This window comes from Pseudorca crassidens, chromosome 3 (genome assembly GCF_039906515.1).
Source record: "Pseudorca crassidens isolate mPseCra1 chromosome 3, mPseCra1.hap1, whole genome shotgun sequence".
NCBI classification, from domain to species: domain Eukaryota; kingdom Metazoa; phylum Chordata; class Mammalia; order Artiodactyla; family Delphinidae; genus Pseudorca; species Pseudorca crassidens.
Window position 1 is genome coordinate 49,480,519 of NC_090298.1, and position 16,109 is coordinate 49,496,627.

General features: G+C 34.4%; 1 protein-coding gene across 8 annotated transcripts in view; it reads left to right on the forward strand.

The window, feature by feature from the left end:
• The window catches only part of IPO11 (importin 11), a 249,969-nt gene that overhangs the window by 58,362 nt on the left and 175,498 nt on the right, over positions 1–16,109 (forward strand). For all 8 annotated transcript variants that reach the window (XR_010941971.1, XM_067730786.1, XM_067730785.1 and 5 more), the window contains 6 exons: positions 1,059–1,191; positions 5,687–5,745; positions 10,499–10,547; positions 12,030–12,100; positions 14,415–14,607; positions 15,458–15,610. Coding sequence is in view for 7 of the 8 variants with exons in the window: in XM_067730786.1 (XP_067586887.1) it covers positions 1,059–1,191; positions 5,687–5,745; positions 10,499–10,547; positions 12,030–12,100; positions 14,415–14,607; positions 15,458–15,610 (658 nt within the window). In the remaining variant the exon portion in view is untranslated. The remainder of the gene's footprint in view (positions 1–1,058; positions 1,192–5,686; positions 5,746–10,498; positions 10,548–12,029; positions 12,101–14,414; positions 14,608–15,457; positions 15,611–16,109) is intronic.

The window sequence follows — 16,109 nt, forward strand, 5'->3', positions numbered from 1 at the left end:
ACTTTATACCTTATCAGATTCCAGGAGGCCATGAGAAACCATCTAACAGAGGAGATAGGGAGGTGAGCAGGAGATTGGTGTTCTAGCAGTTGCTTCCTCTTGTGTTCCAGGAGGATCACAAGATGTTCTGCCAATACTCGGATTAGCTGAGGTTTAAGCCTTTGCCTCTGTAGATATGTGCAGTTTCCAAGGGGTATGGTGAAGCTGTTTCTCTATACCTGGACACACAGACCATTAAGATTACTGAATTAAAATAACAAGTGGAATTTGCTTTTTCATAGAAATATTATATTTATTGGATTGTGTTTCTGACTGGTTTCTGATGCCTGACCACATTAGTAAATACAGTGTTTAATTAGTTGATATGACATATCTCAAATAAGAAAAAATCATTCTGAAGTGTACTAATGATAACTAGTCATATGCACTTATGTATAATTTTATTTGAAGAAGATTGCCATGTAGGCTCAGGTGGTTTGCTCTTAGACCTTCTGGAAAAAAAATGAAGATACCACTGGAAGGTGGTTCTTAGTGTGAGTCAGGTTTTTAAATACTGGTACATATTAGGCAAGCGGCCTGACAAGTGATGTGGTTTGTTATGTTCTTGGCTTTAAATACCCAAGACCATATGGGTAGAATTGGCAGAACACAGAAATTTAACTCCTTTGTATTCTTAGTATATTGATTTATCTGATAAACTCAGTGACAGTTCTGTTTTTAAAGCTGAGTGTTACAACTATTAGTGGAAGAAAAAAAAGTAAAAATAGGAAATATCAGACTGCAATGCAGGCATTAGGCTAAGCAGTGTTTCAAGAAACTAATATTTGGGGGGGCATGTGTGTGTGTGTTCTTAGCAGCAGCCAATGTAAACTATACTTACTGCTGTGCATTGTGACTAAAAAAAGTTTAAAATGTTGCTGTAAGTGATTCTTGACTATTTTAGTCAAGAATTGAAAATGTGTGCTCAGTTTTAAAACCAAAACGTATTACTACGTAGGTCTAATTGATTACTGAAATCTGTAATAATATTGTGACCAAATTTGTTGATATCTTTGCAGTTAGCTTCTGGAATTTATAGTTTTGCCTGCTCTCTGTGGAATCACCACACAGACACATTCCTTCAACAAGTTTCTTCTGGCAATGAAGCTGCAGTTCTAAGTTCACTAGAACGAACTCTACTGTCATTGAAAGGTACTATTAAACTTGACATGCTTATTTTTGAAACAACATACCTCAGAATAGTGGCCGAATAGTTTATCTGTATGGACTTGCTGTTTCCAGTTGCACTGGTGGAAGAATAAGGCGCTAATAGTTCCCTCAGAGACAAGGGCTCTTGTAGTTTGCTTTTCTTTTGTAAGAATAGCTCTTCCTCTACGCTAATTGATGAGAGCACACATAGTTCAGATGGATAGCTTGAAGTTATATTCACATTACTGGAGTTTCATGGCTCTGAATGCATACCTTTCAAATACTTGCACTTCTTTTTTGCTTCATTTCTCATTCTGGGCTGCTACCATTATTATTGTCATGCCGACTTTCCTAAACTTCTGTCCCCAAGGCTTATTAGTTGAGCTCTATCTCCCAGCTCTCTTTTCCCTGAGAACTCATCTTTCTTGTTTGTACCTTAGGCTCACTTGGATTTTAGAAGGTGCTTGTTGGGATGCTATCTTGGCCTGTGTTTTCCTATGCTTTGTTTATAGGCATTCCCTTAGCATAAATCTCTGTCACCTTCCCTGAGCTGAGCTTATCTTGATGCATGTATTCCGAGGTTCATTTCCTTTCTAAAACATTCACCATCATTTTATTTTCTTTGTCTTCCTTCTGTTCTGGTTGCTGAGGCTCTTTTATCTTGTGTTTCTTAGTTTGAGCTCAAGCAACCTTTATTTCTTTCTTACTGCAGCTCATTTTGCATTCTCTGTTTTATTTGTAAACCCTTTTATCATACTCACCTTAGTACCTTACAATGGCACTACTCCAGTGCATCACTTACAGCGATAAGATAGTGGATGCACAAATCCCAAACTGTCAACACATTTTGGGGAACCTTGTGGACAAATTATTTTAAAGGACTGTTGACATGTAAAATCCAATCCATTGTACAGGTGGTTTTACAAGTGAATGGAGATGGTTTTGCCAACATTCTTGAGGAAGACATTAAAAGGCCTTAGAAATGTTTACACAGAAAGAATTAGAGAAACTGATACAAGATTAGATACATAAAGCGTTGTGTAAGTACTGTATTTAATGATTAAGGAATTTTCATGAATCCTTTTGATTGTAGAGTCTTTTTGTCTCACTGACTTCAAAGCCTAACTCCTGACCCAAATGATGCTGTTCTACTCTACATTAGCCTGCTTTAGGCTTTTCGATATCACAGCATCTCAAGGTCTTAGATACACATTAGCATTTCTAAGGCATCCTGACGTGGAAAAATCTCATAGCATTTTTCTTTAAAATACTTGTTCTGTCAAGCTGTAAATTTCTTTGCTTTTATGACTTAAATACTTAGGACTAGAGCTTTTGTCACATGTAATCTTTGCATTTATACCTGTGTGCATTTAGTATCCTTTAGACAGGCATATGTTCATTACTTCATTCATCATATTTATAGGTAGGTGCTTGGTTCTGGGGAGACAGATATAATAAAATGGTCATACAAGTACATGTAAAATGACATCTGTGACGGGGGGCCTTACAATGTTATGATGATTGATAATAAGGTCAGAAAAGACTTCCCTGAGAAACTGATGTTTGAACTAAAATCATAAAGTATAAATGGAAGTTAACTAGGTGATAAAGGGAGAAAGAAAGCACTGTCCCAGATAGTGTAGACCAAGGTCCTGTGGTGGGAAAGATCTTGTCCAGGGTAAGGGATTCAGCTTGAGCCCTATTTTCTCCTATTATGGTGCAGTAACTTGAGTTGTATATAATTGAGGGTATGAAACTGAAGGTCTTTAGACATTTGCATTCTAAGCCTAATTTTAATACACTGACTTTATTAATTTTTTATTGAAGTTTAATTGATTTACAATGTTGTATTAATTTCTGATGATTCAGAAAAGTGATTCACTTACACACACACACACACACACACACATATACACACATTTTTTTTCATACTCTTTGCCATTATGGTTTATTACAGGATGTTGAATATAGTTCCCTGTGCTATATATATAGTAGGACTTTGTTATTCATCTGTTTTGTATATAGTACTGATAGTATGTTTCTGCTAATCTCAATTCCTAATTCATCCCTCCCCGACCCCCTTCCCTTTTGGTAAGTATAAGTTTGTTTTCTATGTCTGTGGGTCTGTTTCTGTTTTGTAAATAAGTTCATTTGTGTCATATTTTAGATTCCACATGTAAGTGATATCATATGGTATTTGTCTTTCTCTTTCTGACTTCACTTAGTATGATAATCTCTAGGTCCATCCGTGTTGCTGCAAATGACATTATTTCATCCTTTTTTATGGTTGAGTAGTATTCTGTTGTGTGTATATGCCACATCTTCTTTATCCATTCATCTCTCGATGGACATTTAGGTTGTTTCCATGTCTTGGCTATTGTAAATAGTGCTGCTATGAACATTGGGGTGTATGTATCTTTTCGAATTATGGTTTTCTCCACATATATGCCCAGGAAGGGGATTGCTGGATCATATGGCAACTCTAGTTTTTTAAGGAACCTCCATACAGTTCTCCTTAGTGGCTGTACCAATTTACGTTCTCGCCAAAAGCGTAGGGGGGTTCCCTCTTCTTCACACCCACTCCAGCATTTATTACTTGTAGACTTTTTTCAAAAAAATTATTTATTTATTTATGGCTGTGTTGGGTCTTTGTTGCTACACACGGGCTTTCTCTAGTTGCAGCGAGTGGGGGCTACTCTTTGTTGCTGTGCGCGGGCTTCTCATTGCAGTGGCTTTTCGTTGTGGTGCATGGGCTTCAGTAGTTGTGGCACCCAGGCTCAGTAGTTGTGGCTCACAGGCTCTGTAGTTGTGGCTCACAGGCTCTAGAGTGCAGTCTCAGTAGTTGTGGCACACAGGCTTAGTTGCTCTGCGGCATGTGGGATCTTTCCGGACCAGGGATCGAACCTGTGTCCCCTGCATCGGCAGGCGGATTCTTAACCACTGCGCCACCAAGGAAGTCCCTGTAGACTTTTTAATGATGGCCATTTTGACCAGTGTGAGGTGGTGTACCTCATTGTAGTTTTGATTTGCATTTCTCTAATAATTAGCGATGTTGAGCACCTTCTCATGTGCCTATTGGCCATCTGTATGTCTTCTTTGGATAACTGTCTATTTAGGTCTTCTGCCCATTTTTTGATTGGGTTGTTTGTTTTTTGTTATTGAGTCATATGAGCTGTTAGTATATTTTGGAAATTAAGCCCTGGTTGGTTGCATCATTTGCAAACATTTTCTCCCAGTCTGTAGGTTGTCTTTTCATTTTGTTTACGGTTTCCTTTGCTGTGCAAAAACTGTTAAGTTTGATTAGGTCCCATTTGTTTATTTTTGCTTTTATTTCTTTTGCCTTGGGAGGCTGACCTAAGAAAACATTGGTACGCTTTATGTCAGAGAATGTTTTGCCTATGTTCTCTTCTAGGAGTTTTATGGTTCATGTCTTATATTTAACTCTTTAAGTCATTTTGAGTTTATTTCTCTGTATGGTGTGAGGAAATGTTCTAACTTCATTGACTTACACGCGGCTGTCCAGCTTTCCTGACATCACTTGCTAAAGAGACTGTCTTTTCTCCATCGTATATTCTTGCCTCCTTTATTGAAGGTTAATTGACTGTAGGTATGTGGGTTACACTGCCCTTAGACTTCACCTCATGAACACTAAGTCTTTAGTTATATAGAAAGCAATGCTGTCTATAAAGTTGTTTTCTTAAAGTGAAGTGACTTTAAATTTGATAATATAAGGTGGTAGTCTTATGCTGCTATCATGCTTGTTGTTACTGAATTCTGCTAAGTGTTTTACATATATTGTACTATTGAATTCTTTAATAACCCTATGCAGTAGGACTTATAACCACATTTTATAGATGAGGAATGTGAGATCAGAAAAGTTGCCCAAAATAATACAGTTTTAGACATTGGAGCTACGATTTAAGTCTAGATCTGACTTCAAATCTGTTAATCCTGCTTGTCTCCCTGTGTACATTGGTTTACTTGTAAAATGTGATGCTCGCAATTGAGCACTGTAGTTTATTCCAGATTTGGAAATAGAGTTTAATCTTTTTATCCCTTTTTGCAGGTACTATATTTTCATTAATGTAGCCTGAAACTGAATAAACCTTTTCGGTCACTGTTGAGTCATAGTTTCAAGTTTATGGAATAGAGGTAACCTTCTCAACTTAGCCTGTAGGTGTTATTGCAAGTGAGAAGTGCTAACAGTTACGTAAATTGAACTAAATTTTGCAGTATGGTTTTAAAAAACATGAGTAGTTACGATAAGTGAGAAGAGCGTTGCTTCTTAGTCACAATAACTGGGGTTTAGTTCCATCTTTCCCACTTCATAACCAACCAGTGACCAGAAGTTACCTTTCTTTATTAAATGAAAGGATTAAGCTAGATTAACCTCCAGGCTTGATGAGGCTTTGTGATTCTGAGTCTATTATGATTATGATTTTAACAGGAAAAAATATGAAAAAAAAAGATGTAAGTAAAGCTTGATTTTACTTTTCAGTGCTGCGTAAGTTAACTGTTAATGGATTCGTGGAACCTCATAAGAATATGGAGGTGATGGTAAGTGAAAGAAGTCATTTAATTTTTTTAACTTCGGAAAAGTGCTTGGTATTTTCCTGAATGTTACAAAGTTTATTCTTTTTACTTGGCATTCATTTAAAAGTTTTTTATTAAATGACCACCTAGTTTTTTACTATTCTGTATATATTATACTACACTTTTAGACTTGTGGTCTGTTTTTAGACATACAGAAACTATGTTAAAGCAGAAATATTATGTGAAGGAGAGGAAGTAGAACTAGGATGGTTCTCAAGATGCCGTGGTGCATTGAGAGTGTTATTTTGAATTCAGGTGAACTCTTATGAATTTGAGTGCTATGATAACATTACCAGGGTCAGTGTAGATTGATTTATATCCTTGGTATTTTCCTTTGTCTGTTTTTATGTTCTTAAAATGTGTTTTTTTCCCCTTGAATCATAACATTTATGCTCTTTGCATTCAATTAAAAGTTATGTATATAAGAGGGGAAAATTCCATTGATAAGCCCAACAAGTTGTGAAATATATTCATTTTTGGTATCACGTCATCTACATTTTCTATATGCAGAAATATATAGCTGCATAAATTTTATTCCTTAACAAAATGGAATTGTATTATACTTGCTCAGATCTATATTAGTTTTCACAGTGAGTTTAGGTCAGCTAAGATGTTACTCTCTGGATTGTCTTGGGGGCTGCATAGGAATTGTGGAAAGAGTATATTTAATTGGGTCTTTGGGTCTGTCCTAGATTTGACCGGAGTCACAGTTTTGTTTTAAATCTTTACTATATTTTGTATTTCCATAAGATTATGATTGAAATAATGGTTCTATTGTTAAAAGAGTTCAGAAACTGCTAATATACATCATTATAATGTAAAGATGATTTTTTTCTATAAAAGCATTATATGCTTATTTTTTTAAAGGTTAAAAAACTCAGAAAAGGAAACAGGAAATAAATCATTTAAAAACTTACTATCAGAGATATTGCTAACATTTGTTAATTATCCTTTAAGACATCTTATGCATATTCTTTCAGATATACTTTCTTCCTCAATTTTATATGAATGAGACCTACAAGCTGTTTCCTTACTTGGGTCCGTCTTCCTTCCTTCCTTCCTTCCTTCCTTCCTTCCTTCCTTCCTTCCTTCCTTCCTTCCTTCCTTCCTTCCTTCCTCCCTCCCTCCCTTCCTCCCTCCCTCCCTCTCTCCCTCCCTCCCTCCCTTCATCTATTTATTTATTTTTGGCTGTGTTGGGTCTTTGTTGCTGCCCAAGGTCTTTCTTTAGTTGTGGTGAGTGGGGGCTATTCTTAGTTGCGGTATGTGGGCTTCTCATTGTGGTGGCTTCTCTTGTTGCGGAGCATGGGCTCTAGGTGCGCGGGCTTCAGTAGCTGTGGCTCGTGGGCTCTAGAGCGCAGGCTTAGTAGTTGTGGCACACAGGCTTAGTTACTCCGTGGCATGTGGGATCTTCCCGGACCAGGGCTAGAACCTGTGTCCCCTGCATAGGCAAGTGGATTCTTAACCACTGTGCCACCATGGAAGTCCACTTGGCTTTTTCTTAAACTCAGTGTATTAGGGATATTTTTCTCATGTCAGTAATATTGTTATATGTCATGTCTTTAATGATTGTATAGTAAATCCATATGATTGCTGTCGGTGTACAAATTTTTTTAAAAATGATAAAATTAATCATAGGTTTTCTATAATTTACTTGCCCAATTATCTGTTGATGACATGTAGGTTGTTTCCAGTTTTTAATTGTTGATAAATGGTATTGGAATGAACATTTGGGTGCATATGTCATTGTGTACTTTTCTAAGTGATCTTCTAGGATAAATTCTTAGAAATGGAAATGTTGGGTTAAAGTGTATGCACACTGATGATATTGATATATATTAACAAATTGCCTGACGATATATCAAAAACAATCCCAGTTTTAAATACTGATACATTTAAATATCTATATTTATTGCCATGCTGTCAAAGAACATTTTCCAGAAACCAGTTTGACAACTCCCCCTCATTTCCCTCACTAGAGTGTAAGTTTCATGACTGCAGAGACTTTGTTTCATTCACTGTTCACTCCAGAGCTTGGAACAATCTCTGCAGTATAAAAATGTTCAGTAGTTATTTGTTAAATGAATGACTATATGATATGGTAGAAACATGTCAGAAGACTCAGTGATTATCTTGTTATGTAATATTATTCTGAGTACCATAACATTAACTAAAATACTGAATATGTCAGGGTTTTTTTAGTGAAAATGAATTGATTTGAATCATATTTCTGTAAACTAGAATAATAGTTTTCAGTGAATACTATCCCTATTTTGTGAGCCTTTGGCTTTTCCTTGAGAGTCTTTCTTCTGTCTCAGAAATTGTACGTCAGCCTTTACTCAGTTATAAATGCTGTGTTGTGGCATTTAATGTATATTGACTAGTTGTAAAGAGAATAGAATTTTAACAAATTATGGGCAACTTTTCAAATAACATAAAGATCTTTAAAATAACATGGAATTTAAAAGATGCTTAAGAAGCACTATATGATAGTCATGAGATCTGGGTTTCTGGAGGCAGATAAATTTGGATTTGAATCTTGGCTTGGCCTTTTCCTGATAACATGACCTCAGACTATTTACTTACCTTCCTTGATACTGAGTTTCCTTTTTTGTAATACGAGATGAAATAATAGTACATATCCCATTGGATGTTGTGAGGATTAAGGGAGATAATGATTTTTGTAATGAGTTCAGCACCTAATTAAAATGCTCTGTAAATGACCATTTAATGATAATTTTAAGGGGTTCTTACTTTATTATTACATAACAATAGTCAAGTGAATTAGTTGATTTGGATTGCAGATTAGTCGATGGTCTAGTTCTGTAAGTTCCTGATCCTCTTGATGCGCTTAAAATTGATGGCCTTTATAATTTTCTCCTCTCTTTAGAGAACCCTGACTGGTACACAAATTATATTTAAAAGAAAATAGAATAAAATTCCTTCTATCTTGTAGCTACTATATGGGACCATTGAACCCCTGTATAAATTTAACATACATATGGGATCTCGGTGATTTTATTTTTCCTGTTTTGAAACATTCTGCTGTTTCATCATCCTAGGAATTATTTTATTGTTAATTATCATTACTTATTCTCAACTGTGCTTAAAAAGATTGAAATAGTATGAAAATGAAAGAATGATGAGATTGCCAGAGGATGAGGCAATAGTGAAATTTGTTGTTGTCCTGCAGTTTTCTTACAGTGTTGTCTACTGTATTGCATCGTCTTTTAGGAAGGTGTAAAAGACCACAAACACTATCTCTTTACTATTAGCTTTCATTTAACACAGTCGAGAGTTCAGGATTTTTCATTTCCTGCTCGAAATGGCTGAAAAAAGAAAATTAACAGGAAAATGTTTTATAATTTTTACATGAATCTGAAGATGGATGCTCTCAGAGAGACCAGTAGCAGCACTCTAGACCCTAGTGATGATAGTGAAATTGTCTAAGTGAAATTCCAGCCTTTGTGTCTTCAGGTGATGATATCCTAGTTGAATTGTCTCAGGCTCAGGAATTGATGAGTGAACAATATATTTCTATATTTCAAAGAAGAAATAGAGCATTCTGTTCTAGTTAGTCATTCATCAGGAAGGCCTTCATTGTGTAGTATTTTGTGACAAAAACCTGGACCATCTCATTTGCTAGCAGGACACGTGACATCTTTTATGATGTTTATACACCAGAATTTATTGATACAAAGAAGTCTGTGATAATTAAATTCTTAAAAATTTTTAATAAAGTTGTTTTTCACTATTCCTTTATATTTATTTCTGTAAAGTTTTTTAAATTAATTTATTTTATTTATTTTATTTTTGGCTGTGTTGGGTCTTTGTTGCTGTGCGCAGGCTTTTCTCTAGTCGTGGCAGCAGGGGCTACTTCGTTGCGGCGTGCAGGCTTCTCATTGTGGTGGCTTCTCTTGTAGTGTAGCACAGGCTCTAGGTGCGTGGGCTTCAGTAGTTGTGGCTCGCGGGCTCTAGAGCGCAGGCTCAGTAGTTGTGGCACACGGCTTTAGTTGCTCCGCGGCATGTGGGATCCTCCCAGACCAGGGCTCGAACCCGTGTCTCCCCTGCATTGGCAGGCGGATTCTCAACCACCGTGCCACCAGGAAAGCCCTATTTCTGTGAAATTTTCATAATATTTTAAAATATATATTAAAAGGTAAAGGTGTATTGGACCCATATGGTAAATGGTGAGTCTTGCCTTTTCTGGTATCTGAAGGCTAATGTTTTTAATACTTGAGATTGAGAACTCTGCTATAAATAATTGCTACCATTTATTCATATTACGAGTACTTATTATTGCTAAATACCATTCCTGGATTCTGGGATAGAGCAAAATAACAAGGAAAAGTTCTTGGCTCTTAAGGATCTTACATTTTAGAGGGAGGAGACAGATGATAAACAGTATGTCAGGGGGTTATAAGGCTATAAAAAAAATAAAACAGTAAGGAGAATAGAGAATATGTAGTGAAATAGAATGCTTAATAAATAATTTTTTATTTATTGCAAAGTGATTTAGGTTATTGAAATGAGACACTGAGGAGATGAAATAGTTATTTTGTTGTGGAAGACTGAAGACATTTTATAATAATGGAATGATTTTTATCTAATTTTAACTTTTTAATATGATGTGATAAGTATGTTTTAGTTTCCCTGAAAAAGTGTAAGGTAAAATTATAACAATAAATTGAGACTCTTCAAATTTTTTTTTCTTTTCTAGGGTTTTTTACATGGAATATTTGAACGTCTAAAACAATTTCTGGAGTGCAGTAAGTACTTCCATGATAGTAGTTTTTAACTGTAGAATCCTTACTCATTAATAGCTTCCGCTTGGCACTTGCAAATCTGGAGTGGCTAAAATCTTGTTATCTCGGTAATTAATTATCTGAAATTAAATTGGAAGCTCAGCTTTGTCTTCATATACCTGTCTTGTCCTAAGTATTGAGGAAATGTTTTTTAAAAAATAAAATTATTTTGTATCCATTCCTTCCTCTGTATTTCTACTGCTGCTACTACTCCGTTCCATGCAGACATCCACAACGGTAGTATGTTTAGCAGATAATAAGTGTAGACCCTATGTCAAATGCTGTTTAGACTTTTTATTGATTGTTTCTTTTAGTACATTTTATGTATCCGTTTGATATAAATGTTCTTAAATGGTTACATTCATTTTGTAAATCCCTTGTTTATTAACCTTTCTGACTTACCTATAGGACCCTTTCTGATCCACTCTCCCACACGAAAGAATTTAGCATTTGCATTTGTGTTGTATTATACTGGTGGTCTGTTTGTTATCCTTTTCTCTTCCCTATGATTATAAGCACCTTTGCTCAGGATACACACACATAACATACACAGGATACACATGAATGCGTGCACACACACGTATGTATAACCTGTATACGTGTATGTTTTTTATGTGTGAGTGTATTGGGAGACTTACTATCCTGAGAAGATACCTTAGTGTACTCACTTTTAGGGAGTTGCTGATTGTTTTATGTCAGTCATTTTCGGTTTAGTAGAATCATTATTGAGTGTGTTGCCAGGTATTGTTCTGGGTACTGTGCATGTAAAGATGAATAAGACAGCTCATATAATACAGTTTTTTTTTCCCTAAAAATGGTCATTTTCCTCTGGTCATCCCCCTGGGGGAAAAAGAAGGAAGAATAGAAGTCTTTCCAGGAGAAGAGAATGACATAACTGTTGAGACAGAATATGATTAGTATGATTAGGGAGCAAGATAGTTAATGAGCTGATGGACATTATTCTGAATGTACAGAAATTAATTATACCAGGGAAATTATCAGAAGAAAATTGTTAGACGATATAGGAAAAATAATGATTATGTTAATCTTTGAATTCTGTGTTTTTACTTATGTTGCTTGATAGGTATTTCAGATATAACTAGTTTAGATTTTGAAACTGTGATTCCTGATTTTATGGATAAAATTGCTATCCTTTTACTGTGAAATGGGCTCAGTTTGTATTTTAGGATTAATTTTATGAAATATGGCACTGAAGTTTACTGTGTCAAGTACAAGTCTTGGTATTGCTTTTTAAAAACTTAATTTTTATTGTTTAGAGTTGGGAATACACACTAGTGATGCAAAATGTGCAAAAATGCACATAATGCAAAATGTGCAAAAATAAATCTGAGCAGTATTTTTGTAAAAAGTTTTGTCATTGTCTTGGTTGTGAATTTCTAGAATATTATAAATTTTTTACTAATATTTGAAATGTATTTCTAACAGGTAGAAGTATAGGTACAGATAATATATGTAGAGATAGACTGGAAAAGACCATCATTCTTTTTACTAAAGTGGTAAGTTTTTTTTTTATCTTAAGTATGTTTTCTCAAATGAAATGTACATACTCAAATTTAGGAAGGAAAATGATTTTTTAATAAGCATACACTTTCACTTTAGTGTTAAGGTAACTTATTTTCTTACTGTGTATAAGAAAGCTAAAAAACCCCAAAACCCTTGTATCTTGAAGTCTTTAGAATGCATATAAAAATTAAATTTATATACCATATATCATAGTGTATGTCACCTGGATGTAAAAAAAAAATCAGTCCTAATAAATATTAGAGAAGTTGATTCCCATAAGGCTCATTATTCTCAAACCCACTGGAAAAAGCAGAGATAAAGAAGACAGCAATGCAGTTCAGCAGAAAGCAGCTAAGATGTCGCAGTAGATAATACTAGGAAATCATTATATTCATAATGACAGATTATCATCATTAATATCAAATATCTTTTGAATATAATTATATGGGTGCATTGTACTAGGCAGTGTGTATGTATTTCTGATGAAATTAAGTTTTATAAAAAATATTAATTTTTACAAAGTTTTGGTCTTGGAGGTTGGGAAACGTACAAAGAATTGGGTATAGCAGTGAGGAAGACCTGGTTGGAGGACTGCACAGCCCTAAAACAGGTGTTTGAAGATAGGTGGCAATATCTAAATCTGTAGCATATTTCCCCCTTTTCATTGAAGGATCATTAATAGGGTTGAGGTTGTCTGTTCCCTGATGGGGCCAGTGGAGCAAAGGAGTAGAAATGAGCTGTTCTTATTTTTTGTGGTTGGGTAGCAGTTACTTTCAGTTTCAGTTGTCTTCATTTCCAACTCACTTTCAGTTTCTGTCTTCATTTACAACTCTCATGGTCCAAAGAGCCTCAGCAGCAAAGCCCACCTCATCCAAGATCCAGATAAAATTGACTTAGATCCTTTAAGTTAAAAACAAAAAACACATAGCAAAGTAAAACAAAATGATGTGGTTAGGCAGTGGGACTACACAGTGTGAGTATATAATTTATGAAATTCATATTTATGGTCTTATGACTTTATTAAAGCTTTTTAAATTGGAACATTTAAAGTATGCCTCCAAATAGAACTGAGTAACTTTGAATCACATGAGGTTATCATTCAGCTTCAGCAATTATCAAAATAAGGTCATGGTCAATTCTGTTTTTACCTGTATGCTGCTTCTCTTTCCTTTCTGTTTGTTTTAAAGCAAAGCCCAGATATCACATAGTATTATCTATAAATATTTGAATATGTGTCTTTAAGTGAGGAAGGATTTTAAAAAAACATATAATCTAACAATATTATCACATTTAAAAAGTAGGAATGACTTCTTAATATCATCTAAATATTTAGTCAGTTTTCAGATTTCTCTCATAAATTTTTTATAGTTTTTTTTTTTTTGAATAAGGATTCAGTAGTGTTGGTTCTCTTTATGTCTTTTTTTTCTTTCTTTCTTGTTACTTATTTGTTGAGATAACAGATCATTTCCTGTAGAGTTTTCCATGTTGTGGATTTGGCTGCCTACATCCTGATGTGTTATTTAACATATTTCTTTGTCTCTATACCCCTCCTACTCCCATATTTATTATAAATTTCTAGTTAGATACAGAGGCTTGATCACATTCAGGCCTTTTCTTTTTTTGGGAGGAGGATGGCAGTGACAAGAATACTTTACAGGTGATGCTGTGTATTTCCTATTGTATCACATCAGGAAATGCACAGTGTCTGGTTGTCTAAAATTGATGAGTGAGCTATTGTAAAGTTCTTCAGTAGCCTTTCCCTTATTTAGCAGCCATTGATGATCATAACTTAGATCTGTTGTTTGATTAGGGGTTACAAAATGATGGCAATGTAACTCTATTATTCCTTTTGAATTTATTAGCTGGAATTCTTCTATAAGGAAGAAATCTGTCTCATCAACTGTTTGATACATTGAAATACAGTTGATGCAGGATAGTTTTTTGATTCTTTGCCTTTATCTATTACTTTTTTAAAAGCCTATCTTTTGTATACTTGTACTTTTTGTATCACATTTGCCCATTGATATCAAATTAAGTATGAAGTAAGTTTATTTTGAACCTTGTACTAGAAATAATAGAGAGTTCAGGTAATGAGATATAATCTGATTTAATCCACTGTTGTATGATGTATCCCAGGAAGTATATTACATGTCTATTACATGTGAAACTGCATATACATATATACATGGACTTCCCACCAAGGTTCAAAACTTGCTAAGTGTTTATTACCAAAGTTATGAGATATACCTATGAATGATTATATTTCCTATGTGAATTTGATACATTTTAATTTTTATTTCTTTATAGCTTTTGGACTTCTTGGATCAGCATCCCTTTTCATTTACTCCTCTAATTCAGAGATCACTGGAATTTTCTGTAAGCTATGTGTTTACAGAAGTTGGTGAAGGAGTTACATTTGAACGATTCATTGTCCAGTGCATGAATCTTATTAAGATGATTGTCAAAAATTATGCTTATAAGCCATCCAAAAACTTTGAAGGTAATGCTTTACTGGTAGTTTTATTTTGTTCACTTCCTTATTTTAATCTAAGCATGAAGCAATTGCTATTTTTATGTAAGTTTTTTGAAATTCATTTATTTAAGTCTGAAAAATAAAATATTGCTGGGACATGAAATAGAGATAAGGATTTGAGCCTTTAATATGTGAATGCCAGCTTTTAGAAACCATACAGTGCATTTAGTAAACTTTCTTTTGCAACACAGTAGAAGATCAGTTGAAGCCCTCCGGTAACCACTGCAGCTCATTTGTAGGCTGTATTTATTTGTACAATTAAAACTTTTCTCTGACCTTGTATAAAGTGATGTTGCTTCTAGACAGATTAAATTGTTTGTTGTATTACAGTTGACCCTCCAACAATGAGGAGGTTAATCTGAGTATAACTTATAGTTGGCCATCTGTATTTGCGGTTCCTATGCATCTGAGGATTCAACCAACCACGGACCATGTAGTACTGTAGTATTTACTGTTGAAATATCTGAGTGTAAATGGCCTCGCAAAGTTCAAGGGTAAACTGTATTTGGAATTCATTCATGTACATGTATATCGGGATGAATGAGAAAGTCTTGTAGGACAGAGAGAGAGATACATAAGTAACTCACTTCAATGTGGTGTGATAATATAGCATGGAAATGTACAAGCTATAGTGGTAAGACGAAGCAAGACTGATGTGTGTGTGGTATGAATAAAGGCAAGAGCATCTTTGAGATTTGTCCATAATATAAATGAAAATTTATACACCACTATATAGGAGGTATTTTTTAATTTAAGTTACATAATCCAACTTGGGTAGAATGTCTGTACAATTGACTTGGAAATTTTATTTTTCTAGATAGCAGCCCTGAAACTCTTGAAGCTCATAAGATTAAGATGGCATTCTTCACATATCCCACTTTGACAGAGATATGTAGAAGATTAGTCTCTCATTATTTTCTGTTAACTGAAGAAGAACTGACAATGTGGGAAGAAGACCCAGAAGGCTTTAGTAAGTATCCGTTTTTCAGTCTTTGCATGGTTCTTTTCCCCCTTCCATCAATAGATATCATTTGTTTGAATGACAGGTATAATAACACTGTATTTTAATGTAGTACTTTTGTTCTGAGAATCTTGGTTTTTAAAAGTTAGCTTATTATTCTCTCTTTATTAGCCATTAGTACAAATTGAGAAGGAGAAAATGAATGCATGTTCAAGTATATAAAATTTTTTCCAAAAACATAAAATTTTTTAGATGTTATGAATATATCCTGTAGTTTAAAACAAAAATATAAAATTAACTGTCTTTCTCTATTATCTTTGTGGTTCATTCTGTATTATTTTTTATTTGTAGAAATTTTTACTTCAGAACGAAGTTTGGAGATGAAAATTTCTGAATTGCCGAATGGATTACCTATTTAAGTTTTAATTTAAAATTAATTTTTTGATGATTAAAATGTTTTTATAGGAGTTCTTTTTATGTATATGAATTTTAGTACTAGATAGAATAT